The following is a 20,691-nucleotide window of genomic DNA, read 5'->3' on the forward strand; positions in this document are numbered from 1 at the left end:
TTTAAAATAAATGCAGTGAGAGAAGACACAAAAACAAAACAAAAAAAAAAAATTATACTTAAGACAAAGATTGGTGACTTTTTTTCAGTTAATTACAAACTACAGCTAATTTGAACAATCCAAACAAAATTTTTTCAAACATAACTCAATCTCAGAATTAAAGCATATTTTACCATGTAATGTGTAGACTTAAAAAATATTGAAAAAAAAAACAAACTTGAAAACAATAAGTTTAACTTTAGTATAATAATAGCTTGGTTGTTTTATAGCATATCAACATTTTTTGGGGGGAGGGGGCAGTCTTTAATTTTGAATTCATAGTTTTGGGGAGAAATTTTATTTTTCAATTTCTTTTCTATTCAAATATTCATTCATTCGTTTTACAACATTAACCATTTTTGGGTTATTTAATGCCAAATCCAATAATTTTTGGATAAAGTTCTTATGTTTTGCAGAAGAAAATTATTTTTATTTTTGCAGAACATGATTGAGTTTTACAAAAGGAAAGGAATACAAACAATATCAATGTTTGGTACATTTTAGGTCAGAAAATCTGTATCCTCAGACAGCCTGATTTTATAGAACCAGTTATGATACAAGTAATCAAAATATATTGAACAGTTATATTTGACAACAAATGTCATAAGAATAATATTGCAGAGCCATGATTATTGGATTTCATTATTAGTAATAATATTATAAATTCAAATAATCCAAAATATTTACAAGGAGGAACTGACCTTAAATTTCAGTGCAGACATGTCTTGACTTTCAGCATTTGCATTAAATTTAGTATTTGAATAGGCCTGAAAAGAAAAAAGTTTTTTTTTCTCTTTAGTAGTAAAAACATTTTTATTTCATTTTATAAATTATTTGAACAAGAGCGAAAATAAAACAAAAAAATTTAATCTCGGTTTCATTTTTCTTTTTTTTTCTTTTTGCAAAAAGATTTTTCATTAATCTGTATATTTATAAAGTTTTCTAGCAGAGAGAACCGACATTGCCCAGGAATAAATGAGGACAAAAGAATGTTTCACCCTCCCATATTTTATTGCCATCGAAATCAGTAAAATCATTCATTTTCCAATCCTCCCCACAGTTACTTAGTCCACAAAACAATCAATATATTGTAATCTACATTGCACTGTAGAGAAACTACTGTTGATTTTATAAAATTATTTTATATAATGGCTTGAATTAATTTAAAATGCAAATATCAAGTATCATGATTTAATTGTGCTCTAAACAGAAACATTCATTTTGAACATGCTTCTGTCATATCAAAGAACCTACTATTGATTTTATATGCTGAGCTTTTCTGCTTGTGTGGTAATAAAACTTCTCAAATGTACTTGTGAGGTTAAGCTGTATGAGGCATTAACTTTAGTCAAAAATTGCTTGTTCCTCTTTTCATCAGATTTTTGTGATTATCAAAGACATTTCGCTACAAAACCTATCTAAGAACACTGCCAGGCATATAAAGTACATTTGTATGAAATAAAAAAAAAATTGGCCCAACCGTTTAGGAGCCTGTAGCGAACGAACTCGGACATACACAAAGTTCCTTTTATATAATAGTAGAGATATAGTATTATATCCTACATCAGAGCTAATCATTCAAACTCCTCAGCTGAACATTCACAGGCAACACGAATTAGAACAAATTGAGGACACTCCCAACGCTGTTGCAAAGAAGGTGGGCTCCCTCTACCATGTTAGAAATTTACTCATAGCTGAGAGCCTTATATCTCTAAAAAGCCACCATTTACCCATACATGAAGTATTGTTACCATATCTGGGCAGGTGTATCTACCATTAATCTCTCCCTTTTAGATAGAGTTGAAAAAAAAAGTCTCGAATCTAATAGGTCTCACACTATCAGTCAAGCTCCAACCATTATCCCATTGATGAAATGTTGCATCTCTGTGCTTATTTTACAAGTACTTTAATTAAATGTGCCCAGCAAAATCCCACCCCTTCAATGTAAAGGTCCGTAGATGCTTCATAGTTTCTTCTCTCGGATTGCTAAAATTTGGAATTCCCTCTGTTTCTTGCTTCCCTGCCTGTACTAACATACAGAAGCTTAAATGTAATGCTAACAGACATCTTGCAGCTCAACTCCCCACATAGTTCCCTGTAGACATGATTCCAATTAGTAGCCTCATATTCAAGCATCAATACATCTTGTTTGTGGTGATAAAAGAAAGTTGAGCCAATTATCACACTGTGAGATTAAAATGAAATCTATTAAGTGATGCCTTTTTCTCTTCCCTCCAACCTCTTTCCAAAAGAAGAGATGTTGCGATCTTGTCTCTGCTCTTTTGTTATTTTCATGGCAAGTGCTTGACTGAAATCTATAGTTCCCCTTTGCCAAACTTTAAAAAAACAAAAACAAAAAAAAACAACTCGACTAACTACAACCACTATATACACTCTAACTGTGCCTAAATCTAAACACAGATCTTATGAACAAAGCTTCTTTTCCAGTATTGCCTGCCTGTGGAAAATTGTTCTGCTGGTCTGCTTCCCAGTTAAATACAATATGGTAGCCTTCAAATCCAATGTAAACAACCTCTTGTTAAGCCGTTCCCATAAATAATCAAATTATACCCAATTTACACCATTAACGATTACTACACTACCACCTCACATTCATTAATCCTTATCTTCGAGTGGCCTTTGGGCCTTGATAAGTGGTGACTCAAGTAAAAACTGGAAAAAAAAAAAAATCATATTCACAAAAGAATAACAGACACTTATCTATAACCCCCACCAAGTAAAAACAATTTTTTTTTTTAAGTTCATACCTATAATAGAAAGAAAATAGGCACCAAAAATCATGTAAATTAATCAAGTATTTTTTATTTTTGGAAAGAAAATAATATTTAAGTGCATTTGAGTTTTTTGTCATGTTAAGAATGGCTTTCTAAAATTTCACAAACGTTTGAATTATTTGGAATCATCTCCCTTGTTCTGCAAAATAGCATTGAGAAATGGATTGTCATTTAGCCATGAAAATTTTTCTTTTTAAATAAAATTACTAAAATCAAATTTTATAGCTAACTGAGGAGTGACTGTCTCATGACATCGTTTTGAAAACAATCTCCAGAAAACAAGGGAGATAACTCAACATAAATTAAACTAGCAAGATTTTTGTTGCAATGCTCATGAATTCAAATTAATCACTTAAAAATTATTTTATTTATAAAAAATAAAACTATTTGATCAATTTACTTGATTTTTGGTATATGATATTTTCTTTACATTCCGAATGCATGAATCATACAGAATTTTCTTTATTTAGTCGTGCTTGTGAGTTTTATCTGTACGGAGTTTTTGTTCATAGTAAAACAAAATCATCAACAAGTTTAAAATCTTTAATATTTTACCTTAAAAACAAAGTCGTCATATTTTATTTTTTTCTGTTTCTTAATAAAAGCAAAAGTTCTAGTTAGGGATGGGGCGTCATATTTTGATACCAGACTGTCACCTGCTATCTCAGACATTCCAGCCGAAAGTTATTTTTAAGATTCTGTCTTTTTATTTGTATCTCTATCGCACTTGGTTCACCGGATATACTTGCCAAATAGTTTTTGAAATTCTTTTTAATACTCCGACTGTTCCTATAATTACTGGAATGATGGAGATCTTCCTACAAATTCCAGTTTCTTTTCATGTCATACACATGACCTTAATACTTTATTTTTTCCTCTTAGCTCTGTTTAACCCAGCATCAATCGAGAAACTTCTACAAAGGTTGCTTCTTTCTCCTTGTCCTATATCACTATGTCGGCAAATTATGAAAAACAAAGATGTACAAACCTCTACTTCATCATCAAATTCGGTAGAATAAACAGGTACACTCATGCTGCTTGTCATATTCATACTGCGAGATGCTGCAGTCTTAGTTGATGATGCAGTTGTGTTTAAACTTGACTTCATCTATAAAACAGAAGTGCATGCGAGACATTTCAAATTTGATTCAGAATATAAAATATGGCAAATATTGTATTTATGATTTAGTTTGTTTTTAATAATTTTCGGTCAATAAGCAACATTTAAAAAAAAAACAAAAAAAAAAACTGGTACCAATCCAGAACCTGACCCAAGATTGCGTCAGCATCTTCCAGCATTTTACAGGAAAGCAGCTTTTTTAAAAAAATTTTTTTTTATTACATTTTCACCCCAAACAAGGCACATTGCCACTTTGGTGTAGGGGGCTACTATCAGGGGCAACAACTACTGGGGCACTATGTTGGGATTTGGGCAGCAAGATGTCGGTTCACATTACACTTGAACTTCTGCATGTCAGTACAGTTGGGAAAGCAGGGACCTGGAATGGAATTCCAGAGTCTAGCGGTTCTGGGGAAGAAACTACTGGAGTAGAAAGATCTTTTACATCTAGGGATCTCTACTGTGTGGGGGTGGGATTTAGCTGCCTGTCGGGTTTGTCGAAGGTGTCTATGTCGTGGGGGCACAAGTGTCTGCAGTTCGCCAGAGCATTATTTTACGACTGGGCTATACCGGGCATCCCTGCTAGTATCTAATAAATCAAATTTAGGATTTCTACAATTTTATCAAAACTTTTTTATTTGAACTTGTCAAAGGTAAAATAATGGAAACAGAATTTGACCCATTGACTGTTCAAATACTTCTAAACAGGAAGTTAGGATGATAGACTGGTATGCCAAAATACCAATAGGTAAAATTTCTTCTTTTTTTTTTCAGAGAGTATGTCTACTCGAAAATGAACAGAGATATACCTCCCTTGCAACATTTGTTATTAATCTTTATATATATAATAAAATTGTCAAAGAACAAATTGTCTGCATGTGGTGATTCAACTTTTGTAATGCATGTTATAATTTTAAACACTATTATTCAATGGATGTAATAGTCAAACCATAACGTAAATAATTCAATTAAACTTCACAAAAATCCATTAAAAAATATGGAAGTAAAAGATTATATAATAGCCATTTTAAAACATGTATATTATTGAATACTCTGTCTATAGCATTTTTAATAGAAAAAAGAAAAAAAACTGAAGTGAATCAACTATTTTTTTAATATATTTTTTATTTAGACATTTTTAATTTCAATTTCATTTTGTTATTAAATTCATTTTATCTTCCAGCAAAACAATTTTTTTTAATAATGCCTCTTCAAAAAGACAAAATCACAAATTCTTGTTTAAAACAAGAATTTTGGAGTTTTTCTTCTTTTGTAGACAAAATATCTTTCATTAGACAACATGTTTTTCTGGAAATTTCTATTTTGTTTCTCCTTTTCCTTCTCATCTCAAATGAACCATAACACTGTTTTTGCTAATAAAGTTTCATTTTTGCCAGACAGTTTAAATGTTTGAAAATTAAGTTTTACTTTGAACCCATTTCATTCAATTAATTTAATGGCTAAATAAAAAAAATTGCTTATTTAGAATTACATTTGATTACAAAATTACAGAAAAATTGATCAAGTAGTTTTTTAATTGGAAAATCACATTTTACAAGTTTTAGCAATTAAAATTTTTTAATTATTTTGAATAATAATAAAAAAAAATGTCTGTAGTCGAATGCCCTTGAATTTCGGTAAAATTTAAAACAATATGGTCTCCTCCTCGCTTCCTCATAAAATTTAATTTTCTTATAAAAAAACTTGACCAAATTATGTTTTTTGGAATATGTCATCTTTGTTCTGTGGTGATTACATACATCATAAAATATTTTTCTATATTTTTGTTTTTAAGTGTAATTTTAAATAAGCACTATAAATTTAAATTTCACACACAAAAATAAAATAAATCAATTCCATTGTTATCATTGTTTTCAGTTAAACAACATTCATTTCAATTTGTTTGTCTTTCATGAAACAAAAATAAAAGTAAAGTATCTTCCAGCAAATTTGTTATAACGATATTGCCATTTTTTTCTGTGGAATGTTATTGATAAAGACAATGAACTTGGCAACATTTAAAAAAAAAAGAAAAAAAAAGTGACATTTTAAGACAACAGAAAATATAAGTTAAAATATTACTTTTACTATTTAATGTTAGGCTCAAAGCAAATGATATCAAATTAAGTTGGCAAGCATAAAAAAGCAGATAAAGATAATGAAACAAAATAACACTTTTCATTTTTTTTTTTTTTTAAGGTATTCTTGAAATTATACGGTAATTTTCAATCTAGTTCTACATTTTAACAGCAACTCAGCATTCATCATTAAACTGACGACTTTTTCAATTATGCCGAAAATGAATATCACATTTAAATTTGGAACAGACAAGTAATTATCTGGATATTGAAACCTTTATTATCCAATGTGATCCCTTGTTTTCACTGGTGCCATGCTTTTTCCCAATTGAACAAGTACTAATGCACATGCGTGTCACTGTGATACTATAAAGTGGCCCTGGGGTGGATTTGAGCCACTAAGTGCTTAGAGGGGGGGGGAATAGACAAAGAAATCGGAAATATCCTACAATAGACAAAAGGATAGGAAATGGCTTAGAGTAAGCAAAGAAATCGGAAATATCCTACAATAGACAAAGAGATAGGAAATAGCTTAGAGTAAACAAAGAAATCGGAAATATCCTACAATCAACCATAACAATAGAAACCTACTGATAAAATAGGGAAGGGCAGCTTCCGGTAGCCAGGGTGGGGTGGGCGACCTGACAGACCAAGACAGAGGAGACAGACAGTTGAGATCGAGATGCGCTCGAGAGCGGATGGAAGTTGAACAGTCAGTTGACAGTTAGATGCCCGTTGCAGCGGATGGAAATTGGACAGTGACAGTTGAGATCTAAATTCGCTAGACAGCGGTTGGAAGTTGGACAGTGATAGTTGAACAGTTATAGAGTTGACTGTGAACTAGAGACGCGGACAATTTTGGAGTTGATTGTGAAACAGAGATAGACAAATATAACATCGATAGAACGGGGGGAAGACACACACACACTCACACGTCCAACAGTTAATTTATATGTGAACACTGGCGTTTGTGTTTTTCCTTTCTTTGTTCATATTCCTATTTTGTGAACCACGTGTGTTCTCATCGACAGTCACCAATGGGAAAAGGATGATCCGGCCATAAGAAGAACAGTCGAACGAAAAATCCACGGTACACGACGTTGGGAGCCTGCGATTGTTGAGGAGCCACACACACACACACGTCGGGTTACATTACAACACCCCTTCTCCTCCCCATGTTAAGAATGGCGAATTCCACTGACATTAAGTAATACATAGGAAAAAAAAACGTCTTAATATCCAGAAAACCCGGATGTTGAGTTGCTGTTAGAGTAAAAATTTACCCCAAAGTGTGTCTTTTTTTTTTTTTTTTTTTTTACACACAGAAATCACCACTTATCAAGGCCTGGAGACTGCTATAAGATAAGGGTTAATGGGTATATGTTAGTCAATGTGATTATAGTGTAGTAAACATAAGTAGTGTGAATTTTGTGTAAATTGGATTACTTAGGGGGGGGAGCGGTTCATCAAGAACTTGTTTATGTTGGACTTGAAAATAATCAGATTGTAGTTAAAAAGCAATTTCAAAGAGTCATTTTAAGTTTGAGGAGTTGCTTGTTGAAACCACACAATCTCTTCAACTTTTCTAAACTTTAACAACCACAGGTGGCATTAAAAAAAAAAAAAAAAAAAAAAAAAACTTTGTGGGACAGACATCTTATATTTGCTACAAATTTCATATATTTCATTTACTATGGTATTAATATATTGGCAATCTTAAGACAATTGGTGTGAAGAATAAAGACAGTTTAAAATTGGCGAGTTAAGCCAGGATTTATTTTAAAAAATAAATATTTAAAATTTAAAAATCAACTTATTTTCAACAATATATGATGTACCTTCAATAAGTTTCCAGATTTTTTTTTTGTACAGTCATTTAAAATTGTCGTAGACTCTTGAAAATTCAGTATGCTACTGCTATATGTCTTATGAGATGACTGACCAATTTTTATGGAACTGTTTACACAATTATTCATGAGGAACTGAAGATGTGGAAGATTTGTGTGAAGTTTGTCCCAAGGGTGCTCAGAGAAGACCACAGACTATTTGACTAAGATGGGCATCAAGACAGTTCTCACCCTCTCTATAGTCCAAAACTTGCTCCCTGTGACTTTTGGTTATTCCCTAACCTTAGAGGCTGTCGTTATGAGACAATTGAAGAGATGAATGAGGCTGTGACGAGGGTCATTGACATGCTCACACAAGAGGACTTCCATGGGGCCTTCCAGAAGTTGTTTGAACAGTACAACAAGTGCATTGCAGCTGGAGGAGATTACTTCGAAGGGAGCTAGAGTTTCATGTGTGTACTATCAATAAAAGCATCCATACGAAAAATGTCTGGAAACTTATTGAAGGCACCTCGTACGTCTTTGTCAGCCATGAAATCAGTTTATGCTTTTCTTTTTTGTTTCCTTGTGGCACGACATCATTAGAATAGAAAATTCTAATTCAAATTTATATGACTGAAAAAAAAAAAAAAAAAAAAAAAACCCACAATTTTCAAATTAAAAACTATTCTACAGAATTGAGACGAAATTTTTGGAAACCCTAAAACTGAATTTCGCATGAAAACAATGGTATCTACGTATTCCTTGTATTTTTAAGATGATTATATCCAAACATTATGAAAATTTATGAGGTAGAACAGTTTTTATTAAAGAAAATAAAAAAATAGAATTTTATGAAAACAATTGTAAAACACAAGAGAGTTCAACAGGGGAGATAATTTTTTGTTCAAATTAAACAAAGATGGTGGCAATTTTTCCCCTGCTAACACGATTAAAGTTGCTTTTTTAATTCAGTAATATTCAGGTACTTTCGACTGCATAATTTGGAAGCTACCATTGTAACTTATTAGAATTGACAAAAAAGATCAGTTGAAACAATTGTTTTTTTTTTATCTGAAACAAAATCTTATCTAAATAATGTAGAAGTACCCGATTTAAAACAAATTGTGAAAGTGTAAGTAACTTATTATTTTCCATTCACCCCCCCCCCCACCTCGGTTTTGTAAGTAGAAAGCTCAAGCCGAAGATATTTTTAGTTGTTTATAATACTTTTTCTTTGGACTATTATCCTCACAAACACTGATTTTTGAATTTTGACTATATTTCGGATGATCTGCTATCTGGGCTTCTTCGTCTGCTCATTTGATAATCTGATTTTTATGAACGATTTAATTCCATGATTTTGATGTTTAATTTTAAATTAATAAACATGCATATCGGAAACAACCTTTTCCTTTATTTTTTTTTTTTTACATAGGCATCACCACTTATCAAGGCCAAGAGGCCACTCGAGGATAAGGGTTAAAGAGGGTACAGTAGAAATTGGACAATATAGTAACCATTAGTAATGGAGATTCGGTAAATTTGTTAACTTATATGGAACCGCTCATCAAAAACTTGCTTACATTAGACTTGAAGACAATCATATTGTAGTCAGCTGGAAAGCAGAAAAACGGAAGACAATTCCATAGGTGTGCAGTTCTAAGAAAGAAGCTTTGCTCATGGAATCTACGTCAGATAAAGAGTGGGGGAAATTAGTGATAATGTTTTCTGCTAGACGGGTGTTTCTTGTGAAAGTTTGGCGAGGTGGGACCATAGAATGGAGCACAGCCGAGCACCTGCCATGAAAATAACGATAAAGCAGAGACAAACTCGCAACATCTCTTCTGTGAGAAAGAGGTTGCAGGGAAGAGAAAAGGACATCCCCCACAAGGCTATGAGGTCTATTTTGAACCCTATCAAGGCAGGATAAGTTCTTTCTAGCAGCTCCTGCCCAAATGTGGCAACAGTACTCCATCCTTGGACATACCTGGCTCTTATATAGATAGAGAATTGCATCAGCAGTGAGATATCTACTGGATCGATAGAAGGATCCCACCATTTTTCCAGCGGCCTTGGCAACGGATTTAATGTATGTGTTCCATTTAAGATCAGGAGTAAAGGTCAAGCCCAGAAGCTTCTCAAAACATGAGGCCTCCCCAAGACGAGAGCCATTCATTTCAATTGATGCCAGATGGGGATCAGAGCGTTGATGATGTAAAGATAGAAGCTTGGTTTTAGATGCATTAAAAGTAACCAGCCTTTTCCTCTTTCCTCATTGTACCTCAGTAAAATGAGAAGAGATCAAATGTTCAAAAGCGATAAGTGGAAGTAAAGAAACACATAATCGATTAGTATGCTAGGAGCTGGGCGATTCAGTTCAGAAATGAAGGACATGGACATGTGAAACGTAGTCTTTAAATTAGCGAATAGTAGTATCCCTCTATGTCTAGAGAATATACCTAGGGTATAGGATAAAATAAAGAACTATATATTTGAAGTACAAGTGACTCGTGTTAATTATTAACGAGACCAGTTCAAAAATATGGAAAAACAGTTTCTAACTTAGTAAGTCCTCCTGCACTGTCTACGATGCTCTACTGCCTGTGAATTTGATAGGAAGCCGATTCAAGCAACCTAGGGTGAATACTGCTTCATATAATCTGGTCAGCTCCTTTCTCTCATGGTCATCCTCTTCATCTTTTTTCAAGGAAATTTTTTCGCATAGCTGGAGTCTGGTAACCAGAAAATATGTCCAAACAATGTCATTTGAAAATTTTTTTTTTTAATTTAAAAAAAAAAAAAAAAAAAAAAAAAAAAACGTTCATGGCTTTGTTAATGTTAGCTTATTTCTGATATCTACATTTCTCCATTTATTTTGCAGAGTTTTTTTTTTTTTTTTTTAAATTGTTTTTACAAGAGAGTCACTGGTTATCAAGGCCCAAAGGCCACTCGGTGATAAGGGTTAAGAAGTGTCAAGCGGTCAGTGGAACAGCACCACAATGATCAATAATGGTGGAAATTGGGTGGAATTTACTTATTTAAGCTGATGGCTCAACAATAATTTGTATACACTTTAACCTGAAAATGATCATATTGTAGTAATCTGAAAAGCAGTCCAGTAGTATAGAGTTTCATAGGCGAACAATTCTAGGAAATAAACTTTGTTCATGGAATTTGCATTTAGTTTTAGTCACAACTAGGGGAAAATTGTTGACAATGGTTGTAACTAAATGAGTGTTTGTTGTTAATGTTTTGCAGAGGGAGACCATAGATTGAAACTCAGTCAAACAAATGCCATGAAAATAACAATCGAGCAATGTTTCTTCTGTGAGTTACTCCAAGGATGGTTCATAAGCATTTCATTTCAAAAACAATTTTGTTTTTAATAATAAATCATCATTTATCAAGGTTAAAAAATCGTTCAAGGATTAATGAAACAGAATGACAGTTGAATGATGATGAATATAAACGAGAGGATTGAAAATATCTACATACCACCCACTTAAAATAACCAACTCAGAAAACAGCATATCTTCCCCCTTTGTCAGAAACAGATATCTCACTGCTGATGCAATTCCCTATCTATATAAGTGCATTCAAGGATGGAGTACTGTTACTACATCTGGGCAAGAGCTGCTAAAAAGAACTTGTCTTGCCTTGATAGAGTTCAAAATAGACTTAGAGTTCAAAATAGACTGCAACCTCTATCTCACATAAGAGATGTTGCGAGTTTGTCTTTGCTTTATTGTTATTTTCATGGCAAGTGCTCGACTGAGCTTCAATCTATGGTACCCCTCACCAAACTTTCACAAGAAACACTTGCCTAGCTGAAAACACTATCAATAGTTTCCCCCACTCTTTATCTGTGCCTAAACATTCCATGAAGAAAGCTTCTTTCTTAGAAGTGCACGCCTGTGGAACTGTCTTCCGTTTTCTTGCTTTCCAGCTGACTACAATATGGTTGTCTTCAAGTCCAATTTAAACAAGTGTTTGATGAGCCATTCCACTAAAGTTAACAAATTTACTGAATTTCCATTACTAACGATTACTATATTGTCCAATTGACTCTACTGTACACTCTTAACCCTTATCCTCGAGTGGTCTCAGGGCCTTGGAAAGTGAGGACTAAACGACAAAATAAGGAAACAGTTTTCTCTTGTTCTATTAATCATACGAAGAAAGCGGAAAATTATTAAACGGTTCTTATTGACCATGTCGGAATTGTCCAGGCAGCTTACAGAAAATTGTGGAAAGTGCCTAAATGCTGATCGCTTTAACCCTAATACAAAAATAATGGAAATCATTTGTTTCTTATTTAAAAAACATCTGTATATTTATCTTGATTTGAAAAAAATAAGAAAAAAATTTGTTTGCTGTCAGATGTTGGTTATCTATCATTAGTTTATTATATAAAATTCTAAATTTGAAGAAAAAAAAAAAAATCATAAAAATTATCAAAAAGATAAACCAAATAAAAAAACTATCAGTATTCAAAACTAAATGAAACTTACCTTACAATGAATGTTTTTTTTCTTGGTTGGAAATTTTATTTTCTAAAGGTTTCATAAGAATTGTCCAATAATTATTCAAGAACACGTTTTCATTTTTCAATTAATTTTTAATTTAATTCATTTAGCTTTGTATTGACAGAAATAATATTATTTCCATTTAAAATAAAAAACAAACAAAATAAACACAAAATTTTCATTCAGCACTCTCCATTTTTTTTTGTAAACCTCTCAGACAATTTTGAAAATAGCATGGTCCTTATACTGCATAAGTACCAATCATTATTATAAATGAATGATAAGCTTTAGGGCTGGAGAGCCAAAATAGTCACAATACAAATATCGACATTAGTGATGACAATAGTCCAAAGAGAAGTAAATCATGATGATTGGTAATCCCATAAAGAAAATGTGATTAGTAGTGATGGGACGATTCCAAAATTTTTCCCCATTTTTGATACCATTACCGATTCCGATTTTTTTTAATCTTCTAAATACTTAATTATGAAGTTGTTTTAATGTTTTTATTTTCGGACTACTGTAAAACCAATATAATATGTGCATATTTTTGTACACGTAAGAAATACACTCGTGGGGTAGGAGGATATATAGATTTTAGTTTTGTTGGCAGTTTAAAATCAATAAATATTTATAATTTTAATTTTAAAATCAATAAATAGTTATAATTTTATCATTAACACTAGCAATGGGAAAGAAGTTGAAAAAAAAAAAAAATTAAAAGAATCGTTTTTGGTATTGGAAATTAGGCACAAAATTTTCCAATTCTGAGTTTTCAGATTTCTGAATTACCCGTCCCAACATTAGTGATTAGTCATTATAGCAGACGAACATTAGACAGATGACCAATGGATGCAACAACAACCCGATTAATAACCCAGATATATCATTGAAATTACTTACGGTCATTTCCTAAAAGAAACAAAATAGTCACGCATTAACAATTCAATACTTATGATGGTTAGTATGCTGTGTTTTACGAGCTACTAGACTTTTTAGTCCATTAGAAACGGGAAAAAGTTATGGTCTGTTGACTTAGAAGGAGTGATTTGTACCAAATTGATGGTTGAATATGGTTAAATTTGTGCTCATTTTTGCATTAAAATATTAATCCCTATTAATCTCTAACTGTGCATTGAATAGATACCATAATACTTAGTTTGCTGTACTTTATCAAAGATCTATACAAAATTTTAGCCAGATTGACTCAGTAGTTTCTGAGAAAAAGTGAGAATAAATGTGCTAGTGTGGTGACTGATCTATATATTAATACGATAGCATGTGTTATTTTCTGTGTCACGCTTATATCCGTGTTGTTTAATTGTTATGTACTTCCATTTCTTGTCAAATAATTTTACCAAGAATTCTTCATAAGTTTTAGTTTCGGTTATATCTGATGGCACTCCAGTAATCTATTATTTTTTTATAAATAATTTTATCAAGAATTCTTCATAAATTTTGGTTTCAGTTTCGATTATGACTGAAGGAACTCAATTTTTTTTTCATAAGTTTTTATTTCGGTTTTGAATCAAACTAATGCACCCAAGTCATATGGATATATATATATATATATTTTTGAAATCACAACTTTATCTATATATATAAAAGCGAAAATGTGTGTATGTATGTATGTGTGTTCACCTTTTGTGCATGTCTGTAAAAGGCTTTTTTCGCTGGACTTTTTGGTCGGCTCATTCCTTCTTAAAACTTTTTATATCGTGTCTAAATGATAATATATATGATTTACGAATGGGGGTCGCCTGTCTATTTAATTTTCCCGACTTTCATGCGTTATTTTTTCCAGATTTTTAGAGCGGCCCATGTATCTTTCACTTGTCAGTATAAAACAAGCGAAAACTGGCTTGCAGCTGCGTCATGTTTCAAGGTCAAACATCACGCGACTTAAGGTTCTCGCACCTGTTAATTTCATTTTATAAACGTTAAATTAAGAGGTTTTTCATTACTCTTCTCTCGTGGCCGAGATGGCTAGGTCCCAGGGTTTTTTTTCCATTTCATTTCCATCTCCACGTCAAAGGTTCGGGTTTCAAGCCTACTTTCCTACTAAAACTTTTTTTTCTTTTACACCTCCAAACACTCGGCCAATGTTTTTTTTTTAACAGGGTTGTTTTGATCACCCCCCCCCACAACACACACCTACAAACACCCGTAATATATAATATATAAAAATCAATAGAACATTAACTATATACAATATATATACAAAATCTGAAAGAATTAAAATATCATATTTAAGCATACTTTATGACCGGGCTTTGCCGGGTGTTCGTGCTAGCTTAGTTAAATACTTTTGCAGTTTTAACAAAAGAGCTACAATATCATATGAAGGAGTCCCCATAGAATTTCCACAGGTCCCACTAATCCCTATTAATCTCTAACTGGGCATCGAATACCATAATACTTAGTTCGCTACACCTTATAACAAAGGTTCATACAAAATTGCAGCCAGGTCAGCCCAGTAGTTTCCGAGTAAAAGTGAAACAAACAGACCGACAGATTTAGAGTAATATAACATGGAAAACTTATGAAGTGAAAAGTATTTATACTAGAAACAGTTGCATTGGATTTTGCATAAGTTATGTTCATACAAAATCAATTTTAACGGCAATTTCAAATATTTTTTAGCTGCCAGTTTTAGTCTACAGAAAGACATTAGACACTGCTATCAGATTACAAACAGGAATTTGATCAGCTTCTGTGGGATCACTTTAGTAAGGAGATATGTTGATTGCCTCTGAACCATTAATGCTTAAGACAGCATTGACAATGGAATCTGGTGCATGCTGAAGATGCATTTTCCGAGTCTATCCACTGAACTATCTTTTTTGAAAATAATAGTTCGTTTTTTATTTCACACACTGGACTATTTTAATTTTTAAGTAATTAAAAATCAAATCAAAGTAATTAAAAATCAAATAAAATAATTTTTGTTTAAAATTTGTAAATGTACTTACATTTGGGGCATTTGAACCTCTAAGTGGTGGCAATTGGCTTCTTGACTGCATTGGGGCAAGTGTGAGTCTGCCTTTATTCATCGATGGTGTGCTGACACTATAGTTGGCATTTGGTCCTCCGCTTCTGAATTCCTGCAATGTAAATATATTTCAACAAATCAATTCACATCTATGAATTTTAAAGCTTAACCAAACATGACTCATTGAGTTAATATTTGTTAGATACATATATATTATTAAGTATATAATTTAACCTTGATATTGGTTGATAATACTATTTTTATATAAAAAAAGTATGGTTTTTGTCCAGAATTCCCCTATATATTAAAAAACAAAATTAAAAAAATATCTGCATGATGTACACATCTGATTAAACGAAAAATTATATTCCAAAAATAATGTAAATTGATCACGTAATTTTATTTTTATAAATAAAATCATTTTTACATAATTAATGGGAATTCATAAGCATTATAACAAATCTAGTAAATATGAATTAGTCTTCAGTTATCTCCCTTGCCTTTTTCTGCAATTTTTTTTTTCAAAATGGAGACGCAAGACATTTACTTCTCAGTCATAAAGTTTGATTTTCTTATTTAAAAATAAAGTTATTTGATCAATTTATGTAATTTTTGGAATTTGGTATTTTTGTTTTGTCATGGGTATGTACATCCTACAAATTTTTCTTCAGTTTTTATTTTTAATGTATAACGAATTCTGGACAAGAAGCAAAAGTATTTATTTCTTGAAAATGGATAATATCAAAGGACAAATGATAGTTTTGGTATTTCTTCAAAAGTTTATATTGCCACTTCCTCCATTTTTAATAAACTAGAATCATAGGTCCTACAGACTCAAATTCTAGTATATACTGAATATTAAATTATTTTAGTGTCAATACATCTTGGACTATTAAAATAAGGTGTGTGTGTGGAATTCAACTTCCATTAAAAAAAAATAAAGAAAAATCTGTATGATGTATATAACTGTGACAGAAAAAAAAATCATATTTTAAAAATCACATAAATTATTTAGATTCATCGGACTAATGCTCTTATCTGGAGTGTCATTTTCACAACATTTCGGTCGATGTAACCGCTGACCTTCTTCAGGTACATCTTGTCAAACTCTGGAATGTTTCTGTTGCACTCAGAAATTTGAATGGAATTTTGAACGGAACCCTTTATTTACTTCATGGGGTAACATGCTCTTGTTCTATCAGCCATAACTGGATAGAAGTCCTAAATAATCTTCAATTGAATTTTTTGGTTGCACACACTGAGGATTGAACCGTCAACCTTCAGGGAAATATTTTTACAATTGATTTTACCAAGTAATATAACCACTACACCATGGGTCCTTGCACAAGATATGAAAATTTAATTAAAATTGATTCTAAAAATTATCTTGGATTTATTTTATGTTATGTAGATTTTGTTGCACTTTTTAAACATTTTAGTTGAAAATTATATATTTATATCATTAATTGCTAAAAAATGAATTTAGTTTTATTAAGTGCAACAAAATTTGCATAACATAAAATAAATCAAAGGTAATTTTTAGATTCAATTTAAATAAATGTGAGAATGTGAATTATTTCTTACATGTTTTACAATGTATTTTATATCAAATATCTTTTAAAAAAACAACAAAATAAACAAAAAAGTAATTAAAGCTATGCATGTACATTTTTTTGTAAATATTTTTAAAATTAACTTTTGTTAAAAATAAATAAATAAAACTTGAATAATATTTTTTGTTATAGTCAAAAATGTCCGCTCCTTTTGACTTCTGGTTTCTGTTGTCTATTTGGCTGGATAATTGAACATGGTTAAGCAGACAAGAAATCCAGTCTTAACATGAGAAGATAATCATTAATTAGAAGAGACCATGGGACCACATCTTGTTTGTCATTGTTGTCCCATTCGCTGAGCAGAAAATCAAAAATGTAATAGGAGTGTGGAAAGAACTTACCTAAAATTTCTGGAAAGAAACGCAAATGACATGCCTGATAATATAATTAAAAAAATTTTTTTCTACAAGTGTGTCACCACTTATAAAGGCCTGGAGGCCACTTGAGGATAAATGTTAATGAGTGTACGGTTGTCACCAAAAACAATAGAGTGATCGTTAATGGTGGAAATTGGGCAGAACTTAATTATTCAAAGGCTCAACAAGTACTTGTTCACATTGGACTTGAAGATGACCATGTTGTAGTCAGCTGGTAAGCAAGCCAGAGGAGCAGAATTCGAAAGGCGGGCAATTCTATGAAAGAAACTTTGTTCATGGAATTTGCATTTAGATTTAGGCAAATTTAGAGTAAAGGAAATTGTTTATAGTAGTTGTAGCTAGACGGGTGCTTTATGTGAAGCTGAGAACATGAAATCTTGTTACTCATATGCAAATAAGATAATATTATAATATCCTGAGTTGCATAAAAAGCCTGTTTTAAGAGAAGAGACAAGTTTTTAGCGAATAAGATAATATTATAATATCCTGGGTTGCATAAAAAGCCTGTTTTCAGAGAAGAGACAAGTTTTTTTGGGAGTTGCGAGTTGTGACTGCAGCACGTGTACATACAGTAGTGAGGCATGACGGCTTTAACCTCAAAACTCTCGCTTCCTGTATTTAGTCCTCACAGCTTAAAAGTGAGGTTTCTGAAAAAAAAAAGGGAAGAATTGCTGTTTTCATGGTCAGAATTTATCTATCACACACTTATTGTTTTTGACTTTGAAGTAGTATTTTTTTTAGCGTTTTACATCAAGTGGCTTCATGCTTTGTCTGGAGCAATTAAAAAAAAAAAAAAGAAGTAAAATATGCATAACATGAATTTATTTAATTCTTTAAACTAATCTATCCAGCCTAGTTGCTTACCGTGTCAGAATCCTGAGAAATTCCGATTACTATTTATTTTTACAAGTTGGCCAGAAACCCTGCACTTTGTAGGACATCAATGCTAAACACCAATTAATAAATCATTGATTATTTCAAATAAGCCTCTCTCTCTCTCTCAACACATGATCCAGCTAGACCAATCAGAAACTGTAGTATAATTCAGCCCGTCCTCTCAACCAACAATTACTTTGAAATTATACAGAGATAGAAAAGACAACATTACAAAAAGATTACAAACGTTGTTTTCGGATTTTTCCATTTTATCTTTCTTTTCATCGGTAGGCTTTATCTTTTGGGATTCTCCTGTAAAAAAAACATTTTTATAGAAATTTACAAACAAAAAGAAAAGTGTTATGAAGCGAATTTAAAATTAAGATTCTACAAAATCAATTGAAATAGTTTACAAGTTTTTACAAAATATAATTTTATATAAAAAATCTATAGCTTTTAGATGCAAAAGAAAATTTGGAGTTTATATAATATTAGCAGAACTAGTATACTGACGTTGCCCGGTGGAAGTAAAAAAAAATGTGTTGTTTCTAGCCTGCAAAACATATTTATATATGTAATTCTGAAATTTCAGAATATATGTAATGCTTCAAATCTGGGTAACATTTCTATAAGTTTGTTTTTGATGTAGAAATCGTCATCGTAGTTATGATGAAAAAAAGTAAAAATAAACATGCATATTGTTTTGAACAGGGGAAAAATAAGAATACATTATGGTATAATTATATTTAATAATGTTTATGGCATTTTTTTTAAGAACAGAAGATGTGTTTTTTGTATCAGATGCATCGCCAGGCCAAATGGTACATCTCTTAGTGATGCCATATTTCAATTTTAGCAACTGTTCATTTATAAAGGGGAGAATTATAATCTGGAATATAAGAATTTTCAAAGCTCAACCAATCAAAATGGGTGGAATTAAGTAAGGGAGACTTTATTATTTATGAGTTGAAAAATGGAAAGATTATGTTATATCTATGTATGTAATAACCAGTTACAGGTGGTGTAATCACATTATCATTGAAAAAAGTAGAATTGGTCCCGGTGACAACTAGTAGGAGTGGGAGGACTAAATATTTAGAGAGAAAAATAGTTACTCCTTCCTCTGAAGATGTGATTGTGATGGTGTTGCTCGTAGGATGAAATGTAGCATTTTAATATTACAACTGAATATGTTTAAAAATGGAGGTTGAAAGCTAAATAAGATAGTGCCTATTAGGGAAGATGTACTGAATTTGTATTTGGCATCTATTGTTGCAAGCCAAGGAGAATTTCTGCAGTCATTTTATTATATAGGAGATTAGATACAAGTGAAAATTGTATTCCAAGTAGAAAAAAAAAATCTCTTTGCTATACTTATGTATCATGTAAAAATAAGTATTTTCGCCAAAAATTATGAAAAATCAGAGAGTTGAAGCTTAAAAATAAAGTTTTACTATTTTGCTATTCATTACTACTTGGTTAAATGACAGACTGATTTATCTCCTCTTGCTTTATGGGATTTCCGTTCTTATCAATGGCAGATCAGCAAAATACAATAAAACTGATTTTTATTTTTTAAATTTTACAATTTTTACCCTTCCCTTTTCAAAAAATTTTTTTTTAAGTTATATTAAAACATTTACCTATTAATTTATTTTGCAACAGCAATTTTCATTTGTGCCCAATACAATATAAGCACTCAAATTTTTCCTATTTCACAAATATATTACTATTCACTTTTAACCAACATTTTTTTGTCATTTGTCTAATAAAATGTATATTTGTATCCTCTGAATTTTAATAATCATATGAAACCTTATTAATCAGGAAAATTTTTTCTATATATTCATTAAAAAAAAACATATTCTTATGTCTCTTCTCTGAAAAAGTGGTTGTAAGAAATAGAGATCACACCGCCTCACTTAATAGAATTTTCTAATTTTGTCATCAATTTTGTACTTTGGCAAGGCAGGAAATCATGCTCTGAGCGGCACCTTTGACTCTCATATAAATAGAGGATTGCATCAAATAAAGGGTTGATACTTATAGGATATGTCATTATTGAGAAAGGCACAATTTTGTTTTCTTAGGTGTTGACAAATGGAGCTTGTGTTATAGATATGGAAGGTAGGTGTTTGGGAAAGTGTTTTGATACAGAAACCGATGTAAAAATTAGTTTTATTATTATTATTTTGTTGTTGAAAATACATTATGGAAACTGATATATTGCTTTGGTTCTTCATAATTTGTTCTGTCTGATATTTTTGTAATAATAGTATTTTGTAATAACTTGTAATAGTTTGATGTTTTTATAATAAATGATGAATCTTATTACAGATTATGGTTTATATATATATATATATATATATATATATATATATATATATATATATGTTTTCATTCAATTTAAAGTTCAGATACATTTTGTTACAGTAGAATAAATTAA

General features: G+C 31.4%; 1 protein-coding gene across 8 annotated transcripts in view; it reads right to left on the reverse strand.

Moving 5' to 3' along the window:
• Positions 1 to 20,691, reverse strand: part of LOC145278079 (uncharacterized) — a 220,741-nt gene that overhangs the window by 146,257 nt on the left and 53,793 nt on the right. For all 8 annotated transcript variants that reach the window (XM_080130342.1, XM_080130343.1, XM_080130341.1 and 5 more), the window contains 4 exons: positions 18,493 to 18,557; positions 15,360 to 15,491; positions 3,823 to 3,942; positions 741 to 806 (listed from right to left, as the gene is read on the reverse strand). In XM_080130342.1, coding sequence (XP_079986468.1) covers positions 741 to 806; positions 3,823 to 3,942; positions 15,360 to 15,491; positions 18,493 to 18,557 — 383 coding nt within the window. The remainder of the gene's footprint in view (positions 1 to 740; positions 807 to 3,822; positions 3,943 to 15,359; positions 15,492 to 18,492; positions 18,558 to 20,691) is intronic.

The sequence above is a fragment of the Euprymna scolopes genome, chromosome 6 (assembly GCF_053919585.1).
Source record: "Euprymna scolopes isolate OS-2025 chromosome 6, ASM5391958v1, whole genome shotgun sequence".
In the NCBI taxonomy this organism is placed as follows: Eukaryota; Metazoa; Mollusca; class Cephalopoda; order Sepiida; family Sepiolidae; genus Euprymna; species Euprymna scolopes.